At 41.0% G+C, this 15,971-nt stretch overlaps 1 protein-coding gene across 6 annotated transcripts in view; it reads left to right on the top strand.

Moving 5' to 3' along the window:
• fam49al (family with sequence similarity 49 member A, like) overlaps positions 1-4,955 on the top strand; it is a 33,588-nt gene extending 28,633 nt beyond the window's left edge. For all 6 annotated transcript variants that reach the window (XM_046059337.1, XM_046059341.1, XM_046059342.1 and 3 more), the window contains 5 exons: positions 226-342; positions 1,156-1,235; positions 1,621-1,747; positions 2,894-2,964; positions 3,070-4,955. In XM_046059337.1, coding sequence (XP_045915293.1) covers positions 226-342; positions 1,156-1,235; positions 1,621-1,747; positions 2,894-2,964; positions 3,070-3,133 — 459 coding nt within the window. In that variant the 3' untranslated portion in view covers positions 3,134-4,955. The remainder of the gene's footprint in view (positions 1-225; positions 343-1,155; positions 1,236-1,620; positions 1,748-2,893; positions 2,965-3,069) is intronic.
• The last annotated feature ends 11,016 nt before the right edge of the window (positions 4,956-15,971 follow it).

The raw sequence follows: 15,971 nt of genomic DNA, 5'->3' as shown, positions 1-15,971 counted from the left end.
AGCTTAAGCAGCATGGCTTCACTTTTCTCTTTAATCATTAATGACTGAAGTGCAGGTGTTCCTTTCCTCCTAACAACACAAGCAGTATTTGATTTGGTTTTTGAGTTACACAAGTTAGTGTCAGGACTTGCTTCATCATCCCTGGATGACATGATTATTGGACTGGGTGCAGTCGATGATGAATGCTTTTTAAAGATATGATATCCCTTTTGTATTGGCACACAGCTGGAAGCGGAGAACGAGGTTAACAATGAGATGGCTAATCGGATGTCCCTGTTCTATGCTGAAGCAACACCAATGCTGAAGACTCTGAGCAACGCCACCACCAAGTTTGTTTCAGAGGTAGAGCATATTTTAGTGTGGTCACTTTCAGTACTGAGCAGGAGTCCAGATTTAATTCTCATAGCTTCAGTCATTGAAAGCAAGCATCAAGCAAAAGTCACAAGGAATTGATTAAGAAGGGATCCTAAAAATAAATCAAGGGAGCGTTCTAGGTGGTTTTCCTGCACAGGTGATAGCTTGGAGACCTAAAGCCGGTGGGGGAGAAGTAAAAGTAGCAATACCACAATGAAGAGTAATCCATTACAAGTAATTAGGTAAAAGTTAGTATTATCAGCTAAATGTACTCCGTGCAGAGAACTGGTACCTGTTAGGTACATAATTATATATTATATTTTTGGAGTATTACTGATGCATTAATGTGTAAGTAAGATTTTTATTGTTTTAGCTTGTAGTTTTGGTGGAGCTACTTCTATCTATTTCAGATTATTGGGTAGATTAATATATAACAATGCATCGGATAAATTCAGACTATGGGTTGAATCTCTGACCAGACTGTCAGTGGTTGAGTTGCATTGTGAGCAATGTATACAGGCCATTTCTGAAACAAGGCAAAGACACACTGTTACTAAATCAAACATTAATCAGGGACTGACAAATATCTACATGACTCTACAGATACACTCTTGTCTATCTTTAGTCAGTGTCAAGACGTCCTGCGCTAAATGAGCAGAGAGTTCAGAGTCTGTTTTTAAAAAGCTACAGAGCACAGAATGCACTAGTGAAGTACCAAAGCTGTTTTACCCTCCTTATACTTTTCCTAAACTCTGCAGATTTTTCTGTACTGATTTGTCTTTTTTAACCCCCACCCTTCAGAATAAGACCTTGCCCATCGAGGACACCACAGACTGTCTGAGCACCATGGCCTGTGTGTGCCGTGTCATGCTGGAGACTCCGTAAGTACTTTTCACACTTTCCTTTCTCTCTACCATCCCTTCCTCAATCCATCTCCTTCGTTCTCCCCCAAAGGTCAGAGGCCTAGATTTTAATTAAGAAGTCCATTCAAAGTGAACACAAAAAAGGCCTTTTCATGTTTGAGCCACTAATTCAAGAGACTAAATGACATCATTCATAGAGTCCTTCATGCTAAATTTTTTAAATCTTTAAATATCTTTATGTGACTAAAAAGTGATCAGCAACTTTTCATGGCAATCATCCGCAGCAATATCATCCTGTCATTGTGTGGTCCCCTTGACTCTGTGTCTCATCCTCTTCTCTGGTCGTATTTAAAAATGTTCTTGTATGTTAAACTCCTTTCCTCCATAACTGTCTCCGTCCCAGGGAGTACCGCTGTCGGTTCACCAACACAGACACCATGCTGTTCTGCATGAGGGTGATGGTGGGAGTCATCATTCTCTATGACCACGTTCACCCTGTCGGAGCTTTTGCCAAGACCTCCAAAATCGATGTGAGTGAACACAAATGATCAGCGTTTAAAACATATGATTTCTGCCACACTGTGAAAAACTCCCTTTAAAAATGTATAGTGGATTCGAATTCAAAACCGTACAGCATTTCCAGCCCAAACTGACTCAGGTAAACTTCTGTACCTGATGATGTAGCTTTTGTAATGAAATAAAGGAAACATTTTAAAGGGAGGGTTGCAAGTCCTTGGGAGGCAGGGTACACACAATTACACACACACACACACACAACCTTGTAGTAGACCAAGCTATCCGTTTTAAATCAGGTTTATATTTTCATTAAAAGACTGGATATTGGCCAGTCATGTCATACAACTCTAATGCACAGGAGGTGCGTCCAAGTTGATGTAATACCTGAGGGATCAATACATTGTTTTTTTTTTATGGGCTATAATAAAGCTTGAATTAGTTATAAACTGACATTGTGACTAGGTTCCACACAAATATGCATGATTCAACTGATTTCTTTCTGAGACTGCATCACCACAGTGCGGTGCGAGATGATTCAACTTTACAGTCAATAAAACGTGCAGTAAAAGCTGCCTCGTTCTGCCTGTAGAAGCTACTCACTCACCAAAATGATGTTGGACAACTGTTTTCTGTCTGTAAATGCTGTTTCAGATACTTGTCTAAGATTTGACGGGGAAGAAAGTGAACCCCCAATTTTTTATCAAATATTTGCTGGGATAACAAAACTCAAAGACAGCCTGTTAACAATCAGCATGAAAAGGCAATCCTGAGAATCAACCTAAAACCAACTATATCACTATAAGCCTTCATATTAATCTAAAGGTCTAACCCAGTGGGCTTTTTCTTGTGAAAAACTGAATATGTTCACCTATTCAAGCTGTGAAAATACTTTAAATCAAACCATCTGAGGAGCAAACATTCCCACTGCTCACATCTCATGACCTGTAACAAGCCAAGACGACTAGGAACCACCGGTCTATCCTTATAAAGATACGTGTTTGCTCATGTATGATACATAGTCAACGTTATACAGGTAGATGAGGTCACTTACCTCTATAAATGTGTGTATTTGAGTCGGTGTGCGGCAGCAGCAGGAGACGAGGTGGATCTGAGGCTGCTGACCTTTCTCTGACGCCATGTGTTGTCTTTGTGCCACACAGATGAAGGGCTGCATCAAGGTACTGAAAGAGCAACCGTCCAACAGTGTGGAGGGACTTCTGAACGCACTGAGGTGTGTATGAACGTGTGTGACAGTTGAAGAGATATTGAGAGACACAATGCATACAAATTTCAGATTTTGACATATCTCTCCTCTTCTTGTCGCCTTCCCCTTCAGGTACACGACACGGCATCTAAATGATGACAGCACCTCCAAACAAATCAGGGCCCTGCTGCAATGAGAAAGAGGAGAGTGGTGGAGAGAGAGGGAGGAAAGAAGGAGTGCACTTGAAGGAGGAGAAAAGCGAAGAGGAAACAAATGCCAGTGGCTGATAAACCTGTTTGTTTACAACGAACAAAGAAAATCATCTCCAGGTTAAGTGAAACCTGATGATAACAAGAAGAGGAAAATAATTATATATATTGTCAGCTGTCCATCATTCTGTCTCTCATTTTGTAAAGTAAGGAAAGAGAAAAGCCAGAAAAGAAAATATAGATATATATTAAAACAAGTGAAACACAAGCAGCAGATGAAAATACGTAGGATTAAAGAGAAGCTATATTGCAAAATTTAAGGTCAGAACGAAGCAAACTGAAAATGTACAAAAAAAAAGGGTTCATGTTCCAGCAGTAGTCTGACATGTATTTTTGCACACACTTTGAAAACAACGCCATCTCCTGTCCAATGAAATCTGATCGCCTTTTGCTCTCCTCACACACTCAGTTTAACTAGAGGGTTTTGTAAGCTCTCGAGGTTGCAGATATAGCGGTGTGGCTGTCCTCCTTCAGCTGCACTGATCTCCACCTACAGGTGATTTATGAGGCAATGTGATGGATACACTCCGGAGATTTGCTTCTACCTGTTTTGTTTCTTTTCTGTGTCGGTGCAGCTGAAGGAGAGGCGGCAAGGACTTGAGGAGGTCTTTTTAGGATGCCTCCATTTTTGCCCAGATTTCTTCCTCGTTGCCCATCACCCTCACGCCTGTTCCCCCCAACCATCCACCCATTCACCGGATATGTGTTTTTATTTCCCTGGCACAAAAAAAAATTCATCCATGTTGTGTGTGCCCTTACGCTGTATGTGTTCCTGCACAAAACATCTCGTGATGTTGTCTGGCTTTACTTGAACAATGTTGTACACTCTTTCTCTCTCTCTCTCTCCATGGTGCTAATGTGGTTTAGATATCACAGTACTAGCTTGTTAGATATCATTTTAAAATATGATATCCCCCTCGCCCCCTTTTTTTTGCTCTAACGTGTTAAACAGCAGATCCGCTATCAAATATTCTGTGATTTCACATTGGTGCACAAACAGGGGACGAATCAGATTTTACATGACCTGTAAGAAACCACAGCACACTTATTTCTTCACCCAGTGCCAAAGCTGATTGGTATTTGCTTTTATTACATCATCAAGCCAGGCTCGAGGAGGGGGTGGGGGTGGTCTATTCTTGTAAAACATCACTGATCATCATTTTCAAGTCCATACGGGGATGAGAAACTGCCAAGACAACGTACAATGACACAAACAGGTCAGACAGCGGTCAAAATTTACACACATGAGATCTGAGTGTTCCAGTGTAAATATGTGAGGCTTTTCTCAACCGGCATCAACATGGTCAGCTTGGGCCCTCGAGGGAAAACACAACAAACTCTGACATCTGCATACAACTAGAGTTCTTTCTTTTAGTACGAGGTCGTACGAAGTAATTAAATATGTGGGAAATAAAAATGAAAATAAAAAAGATTCAAAAGGAGATTAAAAAGAAGTGCTGTACTTTGGATGTCTATAGCCCTTAGTCTAATTTAATTTGATCTTATAATATATTTTCTATACAGGGGTATGTGCACAAGCATATTCCGTATAAATATATAGATGGCATGTTGTAAAAGTTCTGACAGAAATGTGTAAATAAGGTGTTTTTATTCATTTTTAATTGTTCAGTGATGCTGAAATTGGGTATGTGTTGTCTCTCAGAATTACCACGCGTTTGGCTTGGACCATCGGACTTGCCGTAGTCATAGGTTTCAGAAATTCAGCTTCATTATGGCGAATGAATCAGAGGGAGGGGAGGGATGCTAAGGGGGTGGGGGTGGGGCTGTCCATTTGCTTGTTATTTTGTACATTTTGTGCAACAATAAACTTGTCATTTATTACATTCAACCACTGATGTTCTGTGTCTGTAGAGCTTCAGAGCTCCATCAATGACATTAGTTGTTGCAGTAACTGATACAGATATATGTGGTACTGAACTGGAACAGATTTCATTTATGTTTACCATCAAATTAGCTATAAGCACCCACAGTGATATGCAACACCTTGTTTCACTGACGATGTTTCACTCAGGAGTAGTGCTGCTAGTTGCTGCAGTTAGTTTCCGCTGCCTTGCTAATGGCCATGATCGTAATATGATATAACTATGTTTAATCAAATATAGTACTTAAAACAATAATCAGGTGTCCCTTTGAATACTGAAACAGATTTTTCATACTGTATTTGACATTTCTCTTGTTCATACTGGCCACCAAGAGATTCCTCCCTAATGCACTTCCAGTGTTGTGAATCTACAATCCTCATCTTCTGCAGAAACATATTCAAAAGTGTATCTGAAGCTACTTCAGAAGTCTGACTTCATCAAGTGGACATCTTCAAAGTTACTTTTTTTTGTATTCCTTGTTTTTGTTACTGTCTGTTTGAAAAATATAAAGGGAAATATAATAATAAAAATAATTATAATAATACACTTCATTATGCAGTTTTTAAAACTAAAGTTACTAAGCGCTTTAACATGACTGAACCAGCATTAGAATATTTCAGGATTGAGGCAAATAAAATCAAGCAATTAAAACAATATAGTAATAAAATGAAATAAAACAGCATTAAACCCTAAACAATAAAGATAAATACTAATAATTAAACAAATAAGATATGTCGGCAATGATAAAATCAATAAATAGCTTTTTTGAGTGGTTTTAAAGATGTCACTGATTCACCATGCCTCAGATCCTTGGGCAGGGAGTTCCAGAGCTGAGTAGAGAGGTCCTGACTGCAAAAGCCTGGCCACCTTTAGTGTAGAGCCCGGACTCAGGAACAGATGTTTCTGTAAAATAGGGACGGACTTTGGGGGACCAAAGTGAATTATTTCCAGGGACGTCAGGCACTTTTTACTGACAAACGGGATAAAATATGATTCAAATTCGCTGCTTTTTAATGGGACATAAATCTGTGTGCCATCTGCATAGCAATGATACAGGATATTGTGTTTATTTATGATCTGTCCAAGTGGTAGCATGCAGACTTAGTCAAAAAGCCATCACTCGCCTCCAACTTGTTCAAAATACAGCTGCTACGCTTTTAATCAACTCCAAAAGACGAGACCATGTGACTCCCATCCCTTTCCTCTCTCCACTGGGTGCCTGGAGGGTTTAGAATTGAGTTTTGAAGATGTTATTGCTGACTTCTAAAGCTCTGCAGAGTGTGGGCCCCAACCGAGCCTCAACGTAACCTGAGATCAGCAGCTGGGACCCTCCTGTTGGTTACTACAGTAAGTACCACCTAGTCACAAAAGGTGATCGGGCCCCGCATTTATGGAACTCCCTACCTGATCTCAGTTTAGCAACTTCAGGGTCCTCTTTTAAAGCTCATCTAAAAACACAAGTTTATGTAAAAGCCTTCTTATAGTGAATATTCTATTTATTTAGTTTTACAGTCATATATTATTTATTGTATCTTACTGAATCTTATTGTTTTCTACCAGTTTTTGGCTTTTTACCAGTCCTTCTTCTATTCCCCTAAGTAAATGCACTGTGTAACCTTGTTTATAAAGCACTTGTTTTGAAAGGTGCTGTATAAATAAAAGTTAAAATCATCATGTTTCTAGAAAACAAAAAAATAGTAGATGTACACTTGATTTGACTAACTCAGACTGATGAAACCTCATAAAACATTCAGATAACTTACATTTGTGCAGAGAAAATCAACATTATTTTTGTCCCCCAGCACTTCCATTAGAATCACATTAGGAAAGGATCTCATCAGGAGGCACACGCTGATGTTGAAAATGTTGTTAAATCCATGCTAAATTAAAAAGAAGTGGGGAGAAGACAGCAGCGGGTACTTTTTCGTTCAGGACGAATGATTAAAGCTAAACCTGTCTCTAAACCTGTTTCATTGTATATATGTTCACCTGATTATTATTTTAAGACAGACCAGGAAAACGGTGAACCTGTCCTTAATGTATTTATTATGAGTAAAAATGACAGAAAACCATAAGGTTGTGAAGTTTTCTAAATGAGGGCTATAGTGTTAGCCTAGTCTTAGTGAGTGTTACAGTGCAAAAAAGCATTCCCCAATCTAAAGGTAGAGATCCCCAAGTGGTCTCAACATGGATGTAATATGTTTAATGAGGTAGCAACCAAATAAACAAACAAAAACTAAGTTCCACTAAACAAAATGATGTGTATTTTACTAACTTTTCTGATCTTTGATTTTATTTCTCCCGTTTTTTTTAAAACATGGCATGGTGTAAAATAGTAAATAGTTACATTTACCTCTGAAGTGAGGAAATAAGGAAAGCACCATTTGATTGTCTGTGAAGATTCTCAGCCGTAGTTATCCAAGGAAGGTTAAAATCAAGGGCAAATGGACTTGATTTGATTGAAAGTGCTCATAGACATGCAACCTGTGATTCAAGGGTCACGTGCACAAGAAAGGTCCGGTTGGAGGAGATGATCGTTCAAAAACCAAAATATAAAAAAGGCGCTGTACTAAAGTGTAGTTTTTAACATGATTTGAGGTTTCCATCCTGCCTGAAATATGGACCTCATGAAATATCATCATATAATAGGCTTCAGACAGAGCTGTTAGTGGCACCTGTCTTTATCACAATGATGGTATTTATCTTAGTTAGTCTCACAACCTCCCGCTGCCCAGCGTGTTCTCGTCTCATGATGTACTTCAGTCGTGTTGCTTATCCTACCACAAGGTGGCAGCAAAAGATCAATTTCTGAAAGACTGCATAAGCAACCACTTAAGATAAACATGGATAAATACTCTGCTCTATTGTGATCAAAAGATGAGAGGTCTACTCCACCCCAGCAAAGAAGACCTTTTGGTACCAAAATGAATGAGTAATGATGGATCTGTTGTTCCAAATAAGCAGTATTGTTTCATAATTAACCACTTTAAAACATCTGATACTGGAACGTCAGTTTTGGGGGTGTGACTGAGTCATGGGGACTATTATGAAGTCGGTTTTTGAAAGATAGCTTTAGAATAAGCTTCAGTCACACTGTCCAGTCTGCTGTGCTGTACAGTGAGAGTCCTGGAAGGTGTAAAGTAGAGCAGGGGGTTACAGGAGAGCCCGTCAGAAGTTATATATGGAAAAGAGAGCAGCAGGCAGATACTGTACCATCTTACGGGGCAAAATGCAACCAGAGAGAGAAGCAGCTGTAAGCAGACCGACACAGACGCTCCTGAATTAACAGCAAATTGGATGTAAAATAAAAATAGATAGCAGGCAAATATGATATCTCTTGGTTTGGAAGAGGCAGTAACTTGTATGTGTGTGTGGTTCAGACCACTATCCACAGCTCTGGCTTTGGCTTTGTGCCCTAACTGTCATGCAATAAATAAGGAACAAATGTCTCATGTTACTTCCCTAATGGCATGCATTCAATTTGGAAACTAAATTATTCCTGACAAAAGCCAGTTATTCACCGGCTTCCAATAGACAATATGAGGTACAAAATTACAGTCAAATGAGATATGCAGGTGATTCCTAGTGACTTTATGTACTGTAGTTTTTCACTTTGGTTCCAAAAGCAACATGTTCTAACTGTTTTCTCCCAACCTCTATTCTTGTCAGGAAACTCAATAAAAACCAAACTAGTGGAATTCTGTTAAGGGTCAGCATGTTACCCACACCTTTTCAATAGTCTGGGACACACTGGGCCCTTTCAAAAAAGTAATGATATACTTATACTTTACAACAAATTCTGTAATGACATGAGCAAGTAAAATATGCAAACACATAACGTGATTGTAGGCTTTAGACGGTTGACAACAGCAGCAGACAAGTGTTGAGACTATAGAATGTATATAAAAGGCTTTAGACATGTTATTAAAAAGGAATGTATCTGTTTAGTGTGAGTTGTGATCAGGGAGCAAAACACCTGCAGAGCAAATGGGATCACGAGTGGGGACATTTTCTGTTTAGTTAATCTTCCAACAGTCGACACTATCTCAAATAATCCAAAAGTTCCCCGGAAATGTTTTGCAAATTCCCCTCTTGCATTGTTACTTTCCCTCTTAAAGCCGCGCCGCTGCAGCAGGGCTTAGCCCAAACAGATCAGCTATTAACCGTTAACTGCCCCAGAGAAGGGACACCTTATCAGCCAAACTGTGTGTGTGACACACACTCAACGGCAGTTTCCCTCCATTGACATCCCCTCCCGCCTTTCACAGAGGTTTGAGTCACCCCACACTCACACAACTGTACAACAGCCTCTTTTTCCCCCCCCTTTGTCTCCCTCTCACACACCTAACAGATGACACACCACCTCAAACATACTTCATATCAGCAGTCATTGTCCTCCCCAGCCGCAATGTAAATCAACCAGGGAGTCGTTAGGGCCGGTTACCAACTTCTGCTACTGTGCTGAGCAACATTTCTGCACGTCTCTATGTCTGTGAGGACATGTGGTTTCTGATCATTCGAAATGAAGAATTCTGGGAGAATTTAATCTTTTTCTTTGAAATTTGGTGGTTTTAGAGAAAGACAACAAATGTAGTTTATACAAAGTTTCCATTAATTTCATTTCAATCTACAATACAAGACGCAGAGGAGGTCAAAACGCCAGCAACACTTACAAAACTTAAACAAACTTAAACAACAACATTGTGAGACCAACACGTTTTGGCTTGTGGTCTTCATCAGGGTGACCCACACTGAAGTTGTCCTTTATGCTGCTGGTGTTGTTGTTTTCCTTTCTCCATTGCAGTTGAAGTTGTGCCAGAAATCCCTACAACGTATGAATGCAGCTCAGCAGCATACCCACATACAATGTAAAAAAAAAAAAAAAAAGCACTGTTCTATTCCTTTGTTGGTGAAAATGATTAAATATTACTTACCGTTATTACCTCTACTAACGTCAGTGTAGTGATATACCCACATTCCTTCGCAGTGAGTGTTGCACATGCGTGAAAGTGTTCAATTCATAAACTCACGCTCTTTGAATTTATGTCACATGCTTTCAACTATTGATTGCGGGAGGAAAAAGCCAATTTGCACAATGATGCTTGTTAAAGAATAGAGTACATTCAGAGTAACTTCAGTGGCTTGGATTAAATACCACATGTGTTTTCTATCTGCTGTCAACTGCATGACTATTTGCATCAGCTTGCTAAAATGACATGATAATACAGACAATATGAGATATAGCCTACTACAATAATGTAGTTTGTAATAAAGAAATGAACAAATGGAGAGTACAGTGAGGAAATATCTGAAATATTTGAGTGTGCCAAGTAAGTGTGTGAGACCATGTTGAGTCCTCATCCTGCCTGCCACTTAGTTGAAGCACACAATGTCTTCATATAATAGGGCCCTTTGTTGTGAGATGGGGTGAAGAGGTGGCGTGTGCGAGTGCACGTGTGTAGAGCAGCTGCTAATTGTCTACATGACATCTAAAGTTACACAGGGTTGTGTAACTGTTACACACACGCACACGCACATCTGTTTCACAATACCTGTAAAGAGCTAGCAGAGCTCCACCTTTTAACAACTGCGGCAGGTTTTAGAGTTTTTAGTGAGGTATCAGAAACTTAAGTAGTTTAAATTTCAAGTTCAGGTTTAAAGTTCAGGTGAGCAGTCACATGTTTGTCCTTGGGTGGCAGCACAACAAGTTGTAAATACATAGGCCCTACTGACTGAGTTATGGTGAACACGTCATCAAACAGCTGCCCATTTACGCTTTCCGTAGCTCCATTTTTTGGTCTGAGGAAACTATCTGGCTCTTGCGCTGCTAAGTGCTCCACAACGTTCACCAGCTAGTGCTAAATGCGTCTGCCCATTGTTTGGTGCTGAGCAGGTTGTGCGCAATGGGTTGTAGCGCTTTCCCACTGAAAACAGCTGCCTGCTGCAGCTGAAAGTGTTGATGATGAGAGCGCTGAGAGTGAAGCAAAACAGTAAAGCTGCAACCAAAACGATGAGCTGAAAGATGCTAAAGCGGGGGAATTGCAGCTTTGGGTGGCAATTTCTCTGCGTGTTTTTCCACTAGGAGCGACCACTTTTGCATACAGCACACACAGTCATTTAATCAATTTATTTAAAAAATGATTAAATAGCAGCTTTAAAGGTGGGTCCTGTGTTATTTCCTAACCATTAGATCTGGTTTAAGACCTTTATTATTTCAATATTGTTCTTATATGGTGCAAATTCCTACATGCTTATTTATGTTTTTATTTCCACACAGCAAATCCGGTTCAAATTCAAGCATAGGAATACTGGACACATTGCAAAGAAAGTGGAAGAATGGCAGGTTAATCTGGCTATGGATAAGATTGGGTATACTTTTTTAATCTTAACTTCAACCCTAAACCCAAGCTTTAGCCTTCTGCTGTCCTTCCTTTAGACTTTCCTCTTTGTTCTGTCATTTTGAGGACAGAAGAACAAGAAGGCAAAGACACAGACTGCCCGCACTTTGCTAACCATCACCCTGGCTGTGAAAGCGTTAAACGCTGCAGTAGGGGAGGCTCCCTGCCCCGCCTACCCTGAGCCTATTTGCATATCGGGCGGGAAGCTCTGGCTCTTTGTTGCTGCTGAGCCCAGCCAAAATCCCCTCCCACAAAACGCCGCACTGGCGGGAAAAAGCCGGCTCCAGTGCTTAAACCACTGACAATGGAGAAACCCAGAGACACACACACACACACACCCTCTTTGTCTCACATATAGTACACTGCGGAGAGTACATTTCTCCCTGTGCACGCACGCACGCACGCACGCACACACACACACACACACACACACACACACACAGACGGCTGCATTGTTGGTCCTTTATGGTCTGGCACACCCATTTCCTGGCTGAGAGCAAAGGTGAAAACAAGTGGACAGACAGATAAATGAGAGAAAAAAAATGTACAGGAGGACAGAGGAGAGGAGTTATTATGATGTGAAGGCAGGTGAGAGACATATACACACACACACACAGATACAAGGCCAAAGTGTGTGAGGATTGAGACAATGACATTTATGTAGCCCACCAGACACAATACATCAAGGGTAAGCAGCTTTAGCACATTAGTTAAATACGTGAAAGCAGTATGTGCTCTGTCTCTGTGTGCCCTCCTAAGTGTTGCCCTGGGAAAAGAGTTCACTGGGTTGCTGGAAAAACAGGAAGGCATGTCATGCTCTGGATTGGGGAGGGTAGAAGACGGGGAAAAAGTACCGAGCGGCCCCCGCATTACATAACCGGGCAGGAAACATGCAGCGCGCAGAGAGTGTGAGAGTGAGAGTGAGAGTGAGAGTGTGAGAGTGAGAGAGGAGAGAGAGAGAGAGACTATATGGAGCCATGCATACACTGCACCTACGACACTTTCCTCAGAGGCTTTTCACATCTAATCACATCTCTTCCTTTCCTCGTCCTTCTGTCGCTTTATTTATTTATTTATTTTTTACAGAGGCCACTACAGGAGCCAGACAGCGCAACAAAAAGAGAGACAGGGAGCTGCATAAACTCACTGAACCTCATTCGTCCCTATAGACACACATCAATAAATGATGGTCTGCACTTGGCTCTGGATGCAAACATCAGATTGCATTGAAACTGCCTAACATTGTCTCTGGGCTGGATTAGGCTGCAACACACTCATCCGTCATTGTGCAGCTTTGGCCGTGTGTGTGTGTGTGTGTGTGTGTGTGTGTGTGTGTGTGTGTGTGTGTGTGTGTGTGTGTGTGTTCCATAATGAATATATAAACAAACACACACAAGCACTAGAGGGGACAGCAGGGGTTGTGGCGTGTGTTTCTTATTATATTGCTAATATGAAACATGCCAAAAAGCAGACACACTTGTGTGCGCGCGCGCGCACACACACACACACACACACATAACAACACAATGCTCCCTTATGTGATTGAGTCACACCTAAGAGTGATGTGTTTCTCACTTCATTACACAACACCAATGTTTTGAATTGTCTTTGTCCTCTTCCTGACAGACAGCAAAACACTGACCCTGAGCAGGGGAAGTTGCATGCAGGGAGCCGCACACACACACAATCTTTGAAAGACTATAAATGACAAAATAATGTCACGGGGCACAAATAAGAGCACTTGGTATACTCTGTACTCAGGATAGAGCTCAAATAAAGTTGTGTACATAACAGCTGGCTGCCTGATAGTTGAACTTTCACCACTCTTCTGTCTTGCCTACGGTGACAAGAAAGGTTTCACATTCTTAAAGTCCTTCACGTTCTACATCTACTGGGAGATTATAAGTATGTGTCATGTCTAGTGTTCTGCCACTGCCAAAGATTTGGCCTTCTGTATTATCTATAAACAAACATGTTTACTCTCCACAGTAGCAGAAGTGATACATCTCATAAATAGAAGTGTTTTCTTGGTAGCCAACACTGTCTTCGACTACAGCTGATTAAGTTGCTTGCATGTCAGTCTGCGTGTGTGTAGGTGTGTGCAAGTGTTTTGTTTTTTTTGTTTTGTCTCGCCAGGGCCAGATGGTAGAGAATGTTTAGTCAAATGGGATTAGAGATTAGGATTAAGTGGACTTCAAATTACCTAGACGCACAGTCACTGGATGACACACTACTACTGCAGAGCTCTGAGGCGGAGAGGCCCTGCAAGTACAACAACACGTTAAACATCATTAGCATACAAACTGGGAATAGTCAGGGGGGAAACCCCCTAAAAATGTAGCTTGACTGTCTCAAGAGTAAATTCAGGCTACGTTTTTACTCACAACTACCAGTGCAGAATTGATGAATTTCTGAAAGAAGTAGTTTGACATTATGGGAAAACACTTACACCATTATTCACTTTCTGGCAGAGTTAGATGGGATCATTGACACCACTCTCATATCTGCGTTAAATATGAAGATAATTAGCTTAGCACAAAGTTTATAGCTCTGTCCAGCACCACTTGAGCTCACCAATTAACACAATATACTCTATATTGTTTGTTTAGCACATATAAAAACTGAATGTGTAAGCTAACCTGCTACTGGCTGTAGCTAAACATTTATTGACACCTATGGGTGGTATTGATCCTCTTATGTAACTCCTGGAAAGAAAGGAAATCAACGCATTTCCCACAATGTCAAAACCATTTCTTTCATTGATGTAACAAATTATGAAATTCGGGCCACTAAAGATTTTTTTTTTTTATGATTAATCCGTTAATCGGGTGGGACTTCGATACCGCAGCTGCAACCCCGATCACTACTGCGCAGACTCTGGCTCCAAATGAGACCACCAGTGCAAGATGGCAGTGCCCGTATCTGGGATATTTTGGCTTCATTTCCATACAGTGGGAAGAAGGAAAACTATTTATCTATGATAAAATCATCATTATCTTATATCCATCACGATACAGACTAGGCGATATCTCACAAGTCGATTTAGTCACAAGTATTCATTTGCAGCATACATTGGTGTTGCTGTACATGCAGTAAAGTCTGTACCAGAGGCCAAAACTCAACAGGATAGCAGGCACAGATGCAGACAACAAGCAACTATAGGATGCAGCGTGTGTTACATAAGTCAGCCTGCAGTTCCCCCACATAGGGCCTCATGTATAGGACAGTGTGTGCTCTGTGAACATAGGGCAGGACTGGGCTGAGAGAAGGAAACGGAAATAAAGTGCTAAAACTGGGTGAAATATTGTGCTTACTGATGCAGCTATACATATAAACACACACACCCACACACGCATACACAAGAACACTAAGCTTGCTCGAGTAGAAGCACTCATCAAATCAAACACTCAAGAAAGCAGAGAAACACTTTTAGAGCATTTATTTGTGTGTGGGAGGCCATAGCTGCATTTTAAAGCTGGTTTGGTGTCTTGATTCTTTGTGCTCACTGTCTGCAGCTAATGAGTTTCCTCAGTGCATGTAAGCGCATGCGTGTGTGTGTGTCCGTAGATGATCCACTGTAAATCACTAATTAGCCTTGTGACCGTGGATGCTGCCCTAGTTCTCCACTTCTAAGTGTAGTGTGCAGTGTGTGTGTGTGTGTGTGTGTGTGTGTGTATGCATGGGTCAAGGGGCTGAAGCCTTATGTCACTCAATTGCGCAAGCTCTCTCCTTTAAATGAGGAGTGAGTCAGCAGTGTCTGGAGGTGCCAGGCCAGACTCACTGAGGCGCTCCCGATAAGAACATTCCACATGTAAAAGTTGCCTAATATAAAAGTGAATTATATGACTGATGATAACATGTATTCTTATTCAAAGATTCTTCGCATTGTTTTTATATTCACAGAAAGAGATGGGTGGGGGGAATCACTGGAGGGAAAAGAAAACAAAGCAGTTGTATGTCTGATTTTAAAAAAGTGCAACAGAAGGAGAGAAAAACTAACCATCCAAACACAGAAAGGGTTATAAAAACCAGACGCCAGTTGCACAGTGACCTTTGCTATCAGTGTGACTCTCATACTGTATGGTAAGCCCCCAGTAAGCTTGATGCCTGACCCAGTTTGGAAAGAGAGAATGTGGGACACACACACACACACACACACACACACGCACACACACACACACACACACTTCCAGCTATTATATGGCTGGAAATATTTTTAGTCATGTGGACGAGGTCAAACACTGGGAGCCTGTGAACTAACGCTGTACTGAAAGAATACATCTTAAGACTAGGACTGAACGCATAAAGAAAGACATGGAGTGTTAGCTGGGAATGAGGAACAATTTTCTGATTTTCCTAGGAAAGGAGGTGTGGGGGGGTTGTCCTGGTGTGAAGAAAAAGTGGCAGGTGAGGAGAGGGAAAGGGAGCGCCAAAAGAGGCCTTTGGAGCGATGCCCGGTATTGTGTGGTTTTCTAGCACACCTT

Source organism: Micropterus dolomieu, linkage group LG09 (assembly GCF_021292245.1).
Source record: "Micropterus dolomieu isolate WLL.071019.BEF.003 ecotype Adirondacks linkage group LG09, ASM2129224v1, whole genome shotgun sequence".
Classification (NCBI taxonomy): domain Eukaryota; kingdom Metazoa; phylum Chordata; class Actinopteri; order Centrarchiformes; family Centrarchidae; genus Micropterus; species Micropterus dolomieu.
This window is presented reverse-complemented; position numbering and strand designations above follow the sequence as displayed.